Source organism: Fukomys damarensis, unplaced genomic scaffold, assembly GCF_012274545.1.
Source record: "Fukomys damarensis isolate Sample0158 unplaced genomic scaffold, DMR_v1.0_HiC HiC_scaffold_37, whole genome shotgun sequence".
Classification (NCBI taxonomy): Eukaryota; Metazoa; Chordata; class Mammalia; order Rodentia; family Bathyergidae; genus Fukomys; species Fukomys damarensis.
Genome location: NW_022900949.1, coordinates 3,664,771 through 3,680,268, shown reverse-complemented (window position 1 = coordinate 3,680,268; position 15,498 = coordinate 3,664,771). Strand labels below are relative to the sequence as shown.

Genomic DNA, 15,498 nt, shown 5'->3' with positions numbered 1-15,498 from the left:
AGTCAGCCTGTGAATCAGGGATTAAATGAATATGTGAGTAAAAGGGTGGTGAATGGCTGGGTGATTGGTGGACTGGTGTACGAGCGGGCGGGTGGGTGTATGGAGAAGGAACGATCCAAAGCACAGATTTTAAGGCAAGGCAATTGCATGATCAAAACCGACATGGGACTTTATCTCCTCTGCCTGAAAACCTGCTCTGGACACTGGCAAGTGGACCCTGCCGGCCAGGGCAGCCTATTTCCTACAAGCCTTGCCACCCTCTGCGAGCTGGTCAAGGCCAAACCACTCCCCCACCAGACAAACCCATGTTCAATCCCAGCCAGCCTCAACACACTCCGCCCAGAGCTTGGGACTTGATGCACAGTTTGTGTGGTAGGGAGGGCTGAGCTACCCCCTCGGGACCGTTCCCCGGAGTAGGGCAGGTCGCCCCAGGAGAAACCCCTGTGGCATCTCCGGAGGGCGTCAGCATCACATCGGAGGGTGCCGAGGCCTGGCACCCAGAGTGCACGGGTGACCACAGCCCCCAGCCAGGCTCCAGCTCCAGCCTGGGCCCCACGTGCCCGTCCAAGAGGTGACAGCGGAAGAAGGCAGCTGGGAGAGCCGCCTGCAGGTGCGTGTCCGTTCCCTTGGGGGTGGGAGCAGCAGGCTCCTGGGGGAATCTGGGGCAAGCGGCAAGACCCGTCCACCCCTGAGCCAGCAGGCAGCCTCGGCACCCCGGGATCCCAGGATTCAGAGAACACGGTGTCACGAGGCAGCCGTGGGAGCCAGGCAGGGTCGAGAGCGGTTCGGCCTCAGAGCGGGGGTCTCGGGGCCAGGGCGGCTCCCACAGCAGAGCCCGCAGAGGCAAGGTCCGGGGGCCACGGAGGGGCGGCAGGAGGCCGAAGCGCAGCTTGAGGGCCCGCAGCTCTGCGCGGAGCAGCGCGTTCTCCTCCAGCAGCGCGGCCAGCCTGCCCTCCACGGCCACGTCGTTGAGCCTGCGTTTCTCCCGGGACCTCTTGGCCGCTTCGTTGTTCTTTCTCCGCTTCTCCCAGTAAACCCTGTCCTTCTTCTCCTCCGGCGTGAACTCTCGCTGCCGACGCACGGCCGGGCCCCTGCCCCGAAGGCGAGTCTTTCCGGGAACCTGCGAAGCATCTGGCAGGTCCAAGAGACTCACATCCATGGCTGCGCGGGAACCGGGGGAAGAGGAGAGAGGCCTTGGTCCGGGCAGAGGGTGACCCCGGGGACCCCACCTCTCCTATACGGTGCGTCTCTGACCTCGCCACGAGAAGGAGCAGGTAGAAGGGGAGTCAGGCTGGGGACCAGCGAGGACACGGAGATGGGGCAGTGGGGAGATGCCCCGTGAAGAGGCCGCCGGAGAGAAGCCACTGGCTGGCGGGGCAAGAGAGCACCCACGGCCCCCCGGGCGTTCTGCTTACCACTGGAGTCGGCAAGCAAGTCGAGGGCTCGGCTTGATCTCAGATCCGGGGTAGATTTCTGGGAGACCAAAGGAAGACTGAACCTAGAAGGAGCAAATGTGTTCACCGGAGAGTTAAGCCGGTCAAGTTGGGGGCCAGAACACAAGCTGATTCTCATCCGAACCGTGCCTAGATTGGACCCCCCAGACCTCCTCCCGTGGCCAGAACTTTGCAAAGCCGACATCAGATGATCTCATTGCCCACGCACTCGCTCAAGTGCCCCTGGGTGCGTCCCTCGCCCACCCAGCCAGCTCGCCACTCACCATCAACCCAGGCGCCCCCAACCCCTTGCAGATGTCCATCCACCTCCCCAGAAAACTGCACGGTCGTTCACTGGCTTTGCCACCGTCGGCCCATCACCCATTAATGTAAACGCAGCCCCTAAATTCCACCTGTGAACAACTGAACCTCCAATCTCCCGTGTTAATGGCATCTGTAGAGGGGATATTTGTGGGGGGACTGAGCCACGAGAATGCTTCCCTCATGAAGAGCCTAATCCATCCGTGGGCCCATGCTTTAGAGGGTTATTGAAGGAGTGGCTTTGTTATAAAAGTGAGCTTTTGCTATTTTTCCTTGATGGAGATGGAGCCCAGAGCCTTCACACTGAGCTATGTCCTCTGTCCCTTTTTGCTATTTTTTATTCTGAGACAGCCTCTTGCTGAACCCACTCAGTGACCGGGCTGGATGCAAACTTGCCACCCTCCTGACTCAGCCTCCTGGAGGGCCGGGGCTGCCTCTTCCATATCAGCGTGCAGCCAGATGGTCCTCTGTAGATGCCAAGCAGGGGCCAGCACCATGCTCAGGGACTCCCTGGGTTCCAGGACCGTGAGCTAAAAGAATCTCTCTTCTTTATAAATTACCCAGAATGGGCTGCAGAAAAAGGACTAAAGTTCCATCATCTCTAAAGCTCCATTCATTCACTGACAGCCTCATTTAAAAAATAATATTGTGCCCTTACTTGGCATCTTTCCACCCACATGTTTATTCACTGATGCCACCCATCCACCGTTTCCTTCTTTTATTCATCCGATAAGGACGCCTCCTCTACTCAAATCATCCTTCCACAACTCCATTATTTACTCACATATCCACCTACAGATCCATCTGTCCATCCAATAAATCAATAAAACCGTGCTCCTTGAGAATTTCCCACATCTGTGCTGAACCACAGTTTGAGGACGGGGCAAAGGAGAGGTCAAGCAGTTAGCTCCCTGACGCCCAGAGGTGCCCAGATAAGACGCCCAGCGTCCCACGAATGTCCCGGGCCTGGAAGAGGACCAGCTCCTCTGCTTCCGCCCAGTTTCCCATGCTGGTTTTCCTGAAAACTCTGACACAAAAACAATCTGGGTTCTGTGGATCACCTGGGCTCCCTGCACCTAGAAGATCACCACCGACTGTGATTCTGATATAACACAGGAAGAGAAAAACCACGGCAGGGGCGAAAGGTTCCGTCGGAGAATTAAGAACAAATTTCAAAGAAGAGAGTAGAGTGTGCTTGTTCTGGCTGGAGCTTCTACGAGGGCAGGTGTAGGTTTGGGGGGGGTTTTTTTTTGTTTTGGGGTTTTTGGTTTTGTTGTTTTGCTTTTGTTTTGGTTTGGCTTGGTTTATTTTTTGGTTGGTTTATTTTTCCTACCATTTTATCCATGGTATCTAGCATTTGCTTATAAATAACAGGGGCTAAGTAAACATTCAGTGAGTGAGTGAAGAAATGAATGAATGATCAGTAAAGAACAGATAAACACAAGCAGCCTCACTCAGAGCTGGAGAGCTCTGCCTTTCCTGCTGAGCCGCCAACCAAAAGCCGTGAAAGCCTCCAGATCCCCCTTTCTGCTTTGGCCACCAGCAAACGCGGTTCTTTGGCATTTGCTTTATTTGTTTGTTTGGTTGGTTCGTTGGTTGGTTGATGGCTGGTTGCTTCATTTGCCATAGTAAGGGTTGAACCCAAGGTCTTTGCACTGAGCCAGCACCCGCCTCCTTGTTTGTTTGTTTGTTTGTTTGTTTGAGACGGTTCCTTCTCACTCGCTGTGGCCCAGGCTGCCATCAAACTCCCGACCTTTCTGCCTCAGCCTCCCAGAGTGCTGGGAGCACAGCCGTGGGCCACCATGCCCACCCAGCACTGCTACAGCAGCTTTCTCAGATTTCTTGAGTATTTTTCTTCTCTGATGTTCCCTCCACACTTTGTCTTTTATTCCTGAGGCTGTAGGGGACAACTCGGATCAAGCAATAAGCCAGATGCAGGAGGTTGAATATCCCACGGCCTCTCTCGTAGGAGAAGTGTAAATCGTTTAAAGAGAAAAATGACAGAGGGATGATGATGATCATGATAGGAAACAGGAGGTAGACTTCATGGGGATGAGAAGGGCTCTAAGGGTGAGGCAGATGAGGGAAGGGAAGAAAAGGCAGTAAAAAGGGTCAGGGTCCAGCTTGTCTGTGAAAATCACCCAAGATGAATGTACTCATTTTGTGTCACAAGTGTAAGCTGATAAAAAGTGCCCAGGAAAGAAAAGATGGTTCAGATCCTGCTTGAGGGAGGATAAAGGCCCAGACAGTCAAATACCAATGCTTTGGGGAACTCTGACCACGGGCCCAAGTCTTCCTTTCCCAGGGTTCGCAGGAGCTACGGGGTAGAGAGTGCTTAGCTCCAAAAGAGAAGAAGAAAAACGGGTGAAAACATAAGCCATACCTGATTCTTCGAAGGGGACTCACAAAGTAAACTAAAGGCTCTCAGAGGTCCTGCAAAAAAAACAAAAGTTGCAGTTGTGTTTGATTCCGCCGTCCTGAAGGTTATCTGCACCTGAAATATCTATGCTCTGCTGAATAGTCCAGGATGCCTGCATGCTTTTTGCAATGAGCCAATAAATACACCGACTTTTCTTTTTCCTAGAATGAGCCAATAAACACAGATATTTTTTGAAATGAACCATGAAATGTATGACTGTTTGGGGGGAGATGAACCTGTAAATGCATGAATATTTAGACAAGCTCTGTGAAATGTCAGTGAATTCCTGAATAAATGAACAAGTTGGTGCGTCATCGTCAAGGAGCAGGAGCCCCAAAAGTGAGGGGCAATGAGCCTGAATCACCCCTCTCCCCCGGAGGGTGAGGCCCACACAGCTCCTGAGGTTCCTCCGCCAGACCCCAGACAAGTTGCTGCAGCCCAGCATCCTGCCACCCACTTGGCCCCATCCTGGGGGCTCCCGGGGGAGTCCCAGGAACCATCCCAACCACAGACGAGGCTGACGAGAGCCCGGGGATCGATGGGCTCCTATATATGGGGGTCTAGGGGCCCCTCAGGCTCTGGGGCCGGCACCCGAAAGTTTCCACTCCGGTGCTGGGGAGAGAACAGGAAAAGCAAGAAACCTCAGAGACAAGCTCGGCCGCAGCTGGACTGGACGGGAGGGGACACCACCTGGGGGTCTCCGAAGGCCCAGCCAGGCAGAGCCGCAGTGAGGATCTGCTTTCCCGCTCCCGGGCATGTGTCCCAGGGGTGAGATCAGCGCGTGGAAGAGACGCCTGCCCCCTTGTCTTCCCTGCGGCGCCATTCACTGTAGGCGAGACGTGGCATCAACCGCAGTGGCCAGGTGGATCGTAAAGAAAGTGTGGGCGACGTCCGCAGTGGGACGCCCCAGCCATTTCTTTAAGAAAGAACGAGACCTTATCATTTGGGGAAACAGAGATGAACCTGAGGGCTTTGTGCTAAGTGAAATAACCAGGCACAGAAAGACGAACGCGGCACGCATGATCGCCTTCGTGTGGAAGCTAAAAGAAGCTGATCTCGTGGGACGGGTAGAGCAGAGAGCAGAGGAGCACGGCCCACGACTCCGCCATGAGGAACGGTAAAGAAACTTCAGTGGCGCGCGGGAGACCGGGGGCAGCTGAACCCGCACCGAGTGCCCTGAATCGGCCCCGTGGGCTCTCACACCGCAGTTTCTCGGATAGGAGAAGCCCAAAGCACAAATGAATGAAGGGGCGACAGCAAAGAGGGAGAATCGGAAACAGAGAGTTGGGTCTCGCGCCAAATGGAACGGGACCCAACAGATGCAGACAGATGAAAAAAGAACACAAATGTCTTTCAAAAAGGAGAGAGCAGGACAGCGATTAGAGAGGCCTGGAAGGGCAGAGGGACCGGGGCTGAGGGAAGTTGGATCACAGGCAGCGAGGCTCAGGGAAGAATAAGTTCTAGGGTCCTCGCACAGTTTGGCCCCTACATTCCCGGCAACCTGTTGGGTGATTCACGAAGAGCTCGCCAAGAGGCTTTGGAAAGTTCCAAAGGCGAAGCGACGACAAGGAGGGAGAGCGCGGAGTGGGTCGCCTGTATTTAACTGTCACACGTCCCCGAAGAGGACAGGCGGGTCGGGAGCGGGACCTGGCGGGCAGGTGGTCAGGCCAGGCCAGGACGGGCTGAGCGCTCTCCGGGCCCGGAGCCCCCGGCCACTGCCCCTCTGCACGGCCTCCAGGAAGCCAGATGGGGCGGCAGATAGCGCGCTGTCCGAGTTTATTTAGAGAAGAGGAGGTGCGGGCTGGACCGCTTTCCTGTGGTCACAGGGGAAGGCCGGGGGGCAGCCAGGCCCCAGCGGAGAGGACACCGGAAAGGGCAGACCGCCCCGCACCCCTCCCGCGATCGGAGCTCCGCTTGGTTCTCTGGGGAGCCGGGAGAGCTCTGCTTCCAAGACCAGCCCCGGTCCGACCCGGGGAGCTCGGGGTGAAAACTGTTCCGCCCGAACGGAGAGCGAATCCATCTCCGCTCTGCTCCTAAGCTTTCTTTCGAAATGGACACCTAGTTGCGCCTCCTGGATGTAGCGCTTTGATACAAGCGGAATGTCTTGATGCATTGCAATGTCTTTGATACAACATAACGTGTTGACGCTTTGTAATGTTTCGATACAAGAATCACAGGTAACCATCGAGCCGTGGTGTTAAAATGTCCCTGATCTGGTACCCTGGTTTGTAATTATCATTTCCGTGTGGCCAGCACGCTCAGAAGCCTCTGATCCAGTTATTCCGATTACACACTCCCTCACTGTTGGCTGTACTTACCCTACCAGCTCTGCAACCCCGGAATTCAGCCCTCCCTCCGTCGGTAATTCCGTACCCCTTGGACCAACCTTGATCCCTTGTCCCCTCCCGCCCTCTCTACCTTCTGATAACCATTAATCTACGCTCAGTTTCTATGCGATCAGCTTTTTTATTTTTTTAGAATCCACATGTGCGAGGGATGGATCACGCGGCATTTTATTTATGTCCCTGTGCCCAGTTTAGGTCTGCATTACAACTCCGGACCCCCCGGTTGCATTCTTTGTTATGGCTGAGTAGTACTCCATCCGGTATCGACCCTGTCTTTTCTCTTGCCTGTTCATCCGCTCACCCCACATTTAGAAATGACTTCCGTGGCTAGGTGGAGTCCGCAGTCTGAACCACGCCTGCATGGATATCTCTTCCACGTGCTGATTCCATTTCCGCTGGATGAATACCAGGCAGTGGGACTAGTAAAGCACACGGTAATTCTGTTCCACGCTCTCAGTCCCCTCACCTCCGCTCCAGCCGCCAAAGAAATGCCATGTTTATTGAGCACCTACTATGCGCCAGGAACGCACAGTGCCTCCCACGTCACTCACTGCCCCCCACCGACAGCTATCCTGCTTTGACAAATGGAAAACAAGACTCTACGAGGGCAGAAAATCTGCTTCATGAAGCACAGCCAAAATCCGGGTACATCCTATCCTCACTGACCAGGGAAAGCCTTCCCGGCTATTCCCACTTCTTCTCCTGAGGAACGGTTTTGGGTTCATTAGCACTTCCAAAAAGTAGGGGTCGATCTCCACAGGGGGGAACACAAGAAACCGGAAACCACACAGCTAAATAGTTCAAATTCTCCTCGCTAAGCCAGGAGTGATGGTGCAAGCCTGTGATTCCAGAAAGAAGTTCACAAGTTCAAGTCTTACCTGGGCAACTTAGTGAAACTCTATCTCAAAAAATAAAAGGGCCTGGGGATGTATCTCAGTGCAAAGGCCCTGGGGTCAGCAACCAATACTGAAAAAATAAAAATAATAATAATTCTCCCAGCTGAGTGTGTTCAGGGAGCTCAGAACACCTCTACAACTTCCAGGGCCTTGTCAGCAGAATGAGCACAACAGTGGCTCCTACATAGTTGGTTATGGAAGAAGAAACGAGATTATACGTGGTAGGCACTGGTACATAATAACTGTGTAATCTGTGTGTCTATTTTTGTTTGTTGTTGTTGTTGTTGTTGTTAGAATTCTCTCCCTCTAGTTTCTGCTGCCAGACGCCTGTGTTATCTGTATTGAAAATATCTGTGAAAACCTTGGTGCTCACTCAGCACAGCTGTACCCATTGATGGTGATGAAATTGAACTTCCTTTCAAGATGGCAGACCACCCATCCACACCTTCCCACCCCTCTCCAACCCCTGAGGCCACTGGTATTTTCCTAAGAGTGGGGGGGGGCTTCCCCTCCCTCTTTTCTGTGCTGTGCTTTCTTGCCCTGCATTATAAGGCTGATACTGAGTTGGACTCCACAACCCTCCTCAACGAGGAATGGTTGGCCCATCTCCCAACTAGGCAGGGTGAGAAAATGACCCATCCCCACCACCACCAAACTAGAATTTCATTAAATCTTAATGTCAGGAGAGGAGTTGGTTGAGTGAAACTAAGCCAAACAGGATGCCAGGTTTACCTCTTAACCTCTCTGAGCTCAAGTCTTCAGCTACAGAAGGAGTTCGTCCCATAAAGTGAACTAAGCCAGGCACAGAAAGACAGGGGCCACACGTCCTCACTGGTATGTGAGAGCCACCAAGGATGATGTCGCAGAAGCAAAAAGTAAAACAGTGGTTACCAGAGGCTGAGAAGAGAATCAAGGAAGTTGAATAACAGACACAAAAATACAGTTAGATATACCAGGCATGAGCCGGGCGTGGTGGTGTACGCCTGTGATCCCAGCACTCGGGAGGCTGAGGCAGGAGGATCGCTGTGAGTTCGAGACCAGCCTGGACTACATAGTGAGTTCCAGGTCAGTCTCAATGACATAGTGAGACCCTGTCTCAAAAAACCAAAAAAAAAAAAAGATATACCAGGCATGGTGGCACATGCCTATAATCCTAGCCCTTTGGGAGGATGAGGCAGGAAGATCACAAGTTCTAAGTGCACAGCAGGCTGGCTACAGTTAGTAATGGATTGTATATTTCAAAATAACTAGAAAAGAAGGTTTGGGTGTTCCCAACACAAAGGAGCACTAAACGCATCTGAGGCAATGGATATGCTAATTATCCTAACTTCATCATGGCACCATATACCAAAATATCACATTGTGGTTGAGTGTGATGGCACACACCTGTAATCCCAACACACAGGAGGCTGAGGCAGGAGAAACCCTACAAATTCACAGCCATCCTGGGTTATATACCAAGCTCAAGGCTGACCTGGATGACTCAATGGAGCCCTGTCTTAAAAAGAAATCACACTCCAAGAGCTGTCATGTAAAGGTACAAGATCCCAATGATGAATGTAACTGTACTGTATACTTACAAGGTACCAATAAACTCAATGAAATCAAAGGAGAAAAAAAAAAGGAATCACACTGGGGCCAGGGATTTAGCTCAGTTGTGCCATGCCTGCCTTGCAAGCATAAGGTACTGAGTTCGATCCCCCACACCAAAAAAAGAAAAAAGAAAGGAATCACATTGTACCCTATAAATATGTGCAATTACCAAGTGGCCCATAGAAGAGAAATTAAAACTATTTTTTGAGACAGGGTCTCGCTCTGTAATTGAGACTGACCTGGAACTCACTATGTAGCCCAGGCTGGCCTGAAACGCATGACAATCCTCCTGCCTCAGCCTCCTGAGTGCTGAGATTACAGGAGTGCACCACCACACCCAATACAGAAATTAAAACTTTGAAAGGAAATTTTTTAAGAAGGTGAGAAGAATCAAAGGAGAGGGAGGACAGCTGCCTCTCCAGCTCCCCACCCACCCACCCAAAGGGCAGCTGCAACTTGCCTTCCGCTCCATGAGGAGGAGGAGGAGAGAAGCGACCGTCATAGACCAAGCAGTGGGCACCGGACCCCTTCACACTCGTGAGGAAGCAGTGACCTTGGGCGCAAGAGACACGAGGAGACACTGTGCGTCCTTGTCACTCACCCGGGGACACTCGCGGTGATGAGGGAACGGTTTTGCCACTGAAACTGCAGAGATTTAAAAAGCGATAAAACTCTGTGTTTGAAAAAAAAAAAACTCGGTGTTGGCAAGGATGCGGTGAGACGGGCACTGGGTGCTCAGGAGGTGTGGAGGTGTGAGATGCTTCCTAGCAGAGCAGTCAAAAACAGGTAACACGGGACGTGTCCAGCCACTTGGACCTGCTTTCGGCCCCTAGAGGCCATTTCACACACACACACACGCACACACACACACACGCACACGCACGCACGCACACACAAGTGCACCAGGAGCATTAGAGTAAATTGAGGACGTGTGAAGTGTTTGGAAAAGGGCAGCACTGTGTGGTCCTGAAGAGGTAAGACAGAGGAGCAGGTGTGGACAGGCACCTGCTGGAATTTTCCAAGAATTCCAGCTCAACAGCCCAGCAGAGGTCGACTTGAGAGCTGCTGAGCTGCCCGCCTGCGGCAGGATGCAAGCTGGAAGTTGGAAAGTACTTCTTTGGGTCCCCTTTGGGTCGCTGATGACCCCAACCCCTCTCCAGCCGGACCGAAGGGCACAGGGAGGAGGAAAATGCCCTCCTCCCTCGCGGGCGGGGACGCTGCCCTCTGACTCAGAAGGAAGCCAGGCGCGCGTTTCCCACGGCCCGGGCAGCCCAGCCCATTCCTTGGAAGCGCCTGGGGGCCCTGCACTCTCGCAATGAGCGAGTCCCCGTCCCCCGAAAGCTCCCCCCGAAACCGATCTCTAAAACCGAGAAGCCTGGCTGGGAACGCGGATCTCAAGGGTGAAGGCGGGGGCGCTGCGCCGGCAGAGGCGGAAGCCGCGGGCACCTCGGCCTGCTCGGAGGCGAATACCAGAGAAAACAAGATTAGACCGGGGAAGGCGACAGGGAGAGGGGAGGGAGGAGAGAAAGGATCAAAAGGCAGCGGGGCAAAGAGGCGCGCGCCTGTCATCCCAGCACTGGGGAGGCTGAGGCAGGAAGATCGCCGTGAGTTTGAGGCCGGCCTGGACTACATAGCAAAATGCTGTCTCAAAAAAAAAAAAGGCAATATGTCCATGCACCGGCTCCCCTCGGTGAGTGTGAGCAGCACGTACCAAAACACACGCTAATAGGGCCAGGGATTTAGCGCAGTGGCCCCGCTCCTGCCTCTCAAGTGCAAGGTCCTGAGTTCTATCTCCAGTACCAAACACACACACAAAGAGTGAAGGGTCGACCTCGGACTGTTGTGCTTGCCAGGCAGGCAGCAGAACCAAAGCTAAGTCCCCAGCCCTAAGTAATTGTTGAAATTGATATTGTATTAGTCCACATTTGCAAGGCACAGTGATCACATTCCTCCTGGGGAGCTGCTGCATAGACACACCGAGGCTTCGTGCGTTTTCCACCTCCTCTCTCTACCTCCCTCCATTTTTGGGTCCCTTTTGCCAAAGATCTATCTGCCCATTTCCTATTATATTTTATTTTGCTCCATAATTTAATATTTGGGGTTTCTCATATAAGAAACCATGCAATATGCAAGCTTCTGTGTCTGATTTACTTCACTTAACATTATGGTCTCGAGGTGCATCCGTTTTCCACAGATGCCTCAAGTTTGTCCTTCTTTATGGCAGAGTAGTACTCCGCGGCGTATTAACCCCTCCTATTGTATTTATCCATTCATCTGTTGATGGGCTGAACATTTCTTTTTAATTTAAGTCATAAAAAACACTTAAGTCATCAGCAAACCTAAGAGGAGAAGGGGAAAAAAAGGTAAAGTTTGACGAGGTAAATAAACCAGGTGCAGACAGTGGGCAGACTTAGTCTGAATATTTCTTGAACCCCGAGAGCTCCAGAGAGGTGCCCATAGCTCACGGGGTCTGAAATGATGGGACAAAATTCACTCCTGCCATTAAATTCTCAGCCCCGCCTCCCCCAGAGTCAGCAGGGTGGTGCACACTTGTCACCCCTGCATTCTGGGAGGCTGAGGCAGGAGAATTGCCAGTTTGACCCCAGCCTGGGCAACTTAGTAACTTAACAAGATCCTGTCTCAAGATTAAAAAAATATTCTCAAGATAGTTTGTTTAAATCTTGAGACAGGATTAAGGACTGGGGAGCCGAGGATTTAGCTCAGTGGTTCTGCCTGCCTCACAAGCACAAGGTCCTGTGTTTGATCCCCAATACCAAAAAAATAACTGGGGTGTAGCTCAGTGCGATGGTCCTGGATTGAACCCCCAGTACCAGCCCCTCAGATTTTTTCCTCAGCTCTCAGTCCTATGAGTCCCTCAGACTGTGCCTTTCTCTCTCTTCAGTTCAAAGAGAAAGGACCTCCCAAAAGAAGAAGCCTCAGGCCGGGCATGGTGGCTCACACCTGTAATCCCAGCCCTCGGGAGGCTGAGGCAGGAGGATCGCTGTGAGTTCAAGACCAGCCTGGGCTAAGTAGTGAGTTCAAGGTCAGTCTCAACTACAGAGTGAGACCCTGTCTCAAAGAAAAACAAACAAACAAACAAAGAAGAAGCCTCAGACCCCTCCTCTCCTCCAGGGCCATCACCGAGCCCCCACCCCAAACCCCTCCTGCTCACCTCACCTTCTCTCTTTCCACCCCCATATCAAATCCCACATCTGGAAACTACCAGCTTCCCAGGCAAAAATCTGAAGCCTGCCCACCCCTCACTGGGGTCTCCATCGCCTATTGGACCCGAGCATCTCCCGCTTTCTCCTCGCCGTGCTCCCGCCCCTGTCCTATGATAACCAAGATACAGGCACCAACTGTCTCTACTCTGCGAGACGAATGCATAAAAGACCCCAGGAGACTGAGCATGGAATATATTTAGCCTTAAAACTGGCTCGGACGGAGGCGCGGTGGCACATGCCTAGGATCCCAGCTACTCTGGAGGCTGAGGCAGGAGGAGTTTGATTTAACAGCTTAGCAAGTCGCTGTCTCAAAGTAAGAGGCAAAAGGGTTGGGGATGGAGCCCACTGTGGAGGCCTTGGGTTCAATCCTCAGTCTTTTAAAAAAAAAAAAAAAGTGGATGAGAAACTCACTTGGCGTCCATCTGTGCCACGAGAGTGCAGGCCCGGGAGGTGGTCCCTCTGCATCTGCCGTGGCACCGTGGGTGCTTTGGTGCTGTTTGTTGAACGGGTGAATGAACGTGAGCGATGCTGCTTAGAGCTCCGTCCAGCACCCAGGACGCAGCTCTTCTGGAGCCTCCCCTGGGGCAGAACAGGTGGCCGAAGCCGTGGCTCAGGACTCCGCCCCTCAAAGCCCTGGTGCCTCAGTCTCCCCTCTGTAAAACAGGCCCAGGGAGCTTCAGGCCCCTGAGCCAGGCCCCCCACACTTCCCTGGGGCGCCCATCCCTCCCTACCACAGGGACACTCGCGCCCCTGCACCCGGATACACCAGAGAAGCCAAAGCTGCCTCCCTGGGACCCTCACAGGCGGGGCCTGGACCTGTGCCCGTCACGTCCCCAAAACACCCACTGCCATCACTGAAGCCTTTTTTGGGTACCCGGTACGGCCTGTGCTCAGCACATCGCAAACACTAATCTGCCCGGGAGATCTTTACACTACACAATCAGATTATGCTCCTTTTCTGATTCACCCCTCAGCAGATCACAACTGCACCCCCTTGCCCTACCCAGGGGCCCCAGGGATCAGGCAGAGTTGCTCCACCCATGCCAGGCTCCACCCGTGCCCGCCTCCCCTCCCATCCGGCTCACCCCAGGGCCTTTGCACATGCAGCTCATCAGCTGCGCCACTGCCCCCACCTCCCCTGCATGCCATTCCCAACCTCTGATCTCCGGGAAGCCCTTGCTGAGGTCCCCAGCTAGCTCAAGTGCCCCTAGTTGGTGCTTACTGAAAGTTGTTTCCACTTTTTACCTTTAGTGGCACAGTAATTTTACAGTCAAACCCATGTCTCCTCTCTGTGGTTCTTCCCCACCATCGGGCCCAGCGTGTGGGATATAGGAATATATCTGCTTCTTACAACCCAGGGACTCAACAGGCAGCTACCAAGCAGCAACACCACAACACACAGCACGGCCCCCCAGGAAATCAGTGTCCAGCCCCCCAAATCAAAGTTGGGTATGTAAGAAGCCCTGCTTTAGCTGGGCGTGGTGGCGCGCACCTGTCATCCCAGCACTGGGGAGGCTGAGGCGGGAGGATCGCTGTGAGTTCAAGGTCAGCCCAGGCTACATAGTGAGACCCTGTCTCAAAAAGACAAAAACGAAAACAAAGCCCAGCTTTAGGAGAAGAGCCCCGCAGCTGTTCCTAGGGTACAAAGACAGGCATCCCAGGTAGGCCTCAGCCCCCACTCCTCCCTCGCTCTCCGTTCCAGCCGCGAGGGCTCCTGGCTGCCCTTCCCGCACACCGGGCACAGTCCTGCCCCGGGGCCTTTGCTCTGCTGGCCCCCTCTGCCAGGGTTACCTTTCCCCAAGAGCCGTGCCTGGCTGCTCCCCTCTTCCGACACCGACAGCCCACCTTGTTCCCCCAGCACAGAATCCCCGGCCTCCTGCACCTGCCAAAGCCCCTCACACTTCGGCCTCCTGAGCAGAGGGTGGGAGGAGCAAGACAGGTAAGGTGGACAGAGACGGAGACAGACGCAGCGTCCACACCAGGGGACCTCGGCCACCACGGGATCCGAAACGCTCCGGTACAGGAACTCGCTGGGCGCAGACATGAGACCAAAAACGGAAAACGGCCTCCCATGCACCTTTGTTTTAGGCACACATCACTGAAAATGTGTAAAGTGACCTACGGTACAAGGGGTACATGAACTACAGGCCCATTTCCTGTTTTGTTTTGGGTTTTTTCTTTGGGGGAGGCAGGGTCAAACTCACGGCGATCCTCCTGCCTCAGCCTCCCAATTGCCAGGATTACGGGCATGAGTCACCATGTTTGTTTCGTGCGAATATTCACAACTCTGGAGCATATCCAAAAATTGAGAACACTCGGTCCCAAGGATTTTGGGTGAAGGATACTCAACCCCCTACCTCTATCTTTGCAGATTTCACAAGAGCCAGCCCCTGAGGACAAAGGCCAGTGGGGCTCACAACAGCAGCTCCCAGAACGAGGTAGGCCGGTGGTGCGGTCCCCAGAAGGACCAAGGGCACTGGGTGCTTTTCTGAGTCGTGGTGCCCAGTGGGGCTGGCGAACAGCAGACAGTCCCAGTGTGCCGCAGGGGACAGGGCTGGGCTGGCGGTGATACCCACGAAGAGATCGAGAGACAGGATAGGCTGGGCACTCTGGGAGGCTGAGGCAGGAGGGTCATAAGTTCCAGCCCAGCCAGGGCAGCTTGGAGGAGCCCCATCTCCAAATAAAAAGTAAGGAAAGGGCTAGGAGTATAGCTCGGTGCAAAGGCCACGGGTTCAATCCCCACGGGGGAGGAGGGAGGGAGAGAAAGCAAGGCAGCAGAACGTGGAAGTAGGATCCTAACTACAGGAAAAGGCAAAGACAGAAACATGAGAAGGCTGTCTGCAGGCCCTGGGCGTGAGAGCTAAACCATGGAATCAGCCCAGGAGCCTTCAGCAGACGAACGAATAAAAACGCAGTGGACTGGGTGTTCGATGGAGTACTACTCGGCCGTGAAAAGGAACAGAAGCACATCCCCTGCAAGAAGATGAACGGGCATGGGGGTCGCGTGGGTGGGGAAAGCCGGCATCGGCCTTGGAAGGACAGACGTCACGATTTCTCTCCCAGGTGGAATCGAAAGCCATAAAAAGACAAAAGCGGGGAAAAGGGGAGACGTAAAAGTAGAAGGGAGACTATTACAAAAGCAAGGGAATGAGGGAAAGGAGGGAGACACCACGTCCCGTGCGTGGGCAGCGCCGCCAGCGTGGCAGGCGTCCACCTGGAGAGCCGCCCCACGCTGGCGGGAGATTCTAGCGAGCGGACAGTGGGGTT

The 15,498-nt window shown here is 53.8% G+C and overlaps 1 protein-coding gene across 1 annotated transcript; it reads right to left on the bottom strand.

The window, feature by feature from the left end:
- Nucleotides 1-325: 325 nt before the first annotated feature.
- On the bottom strand, nt 326-4,190 carry Nfilz (NFIL3 like basic leucine zipper). Its single transcript, XM_033759425.1, has 3 exons — nt 4,138-4,190; nt 1,416-1,498; nt 326-1,161 (listed from the first exon to the last, which is right to left on the bottom strand). The coding sequence occupies exon 3, from the start codon at nt 1,157-1,159 to the stop codon at nt 326-328; it is 834 nt and encodes a 277-aa protein (XP_033615316.1). The 5' UTR covers nt 1,160-1,161; nt 1,416-1,498; nt 4,138-4,190.
- Between the last annotated feature and the right edge of the window lie 11,308 nt (nt 4,191-15,498).

Coding starts and splice junctions, on each gene's coding strand:
- Nfilz (XM_033759425.1), bottom strand. CDS start 1,159: ATGGATGTGAGTCTCTTGGACCTGCCAGATGCTTCGCAGGTTCCCGGA.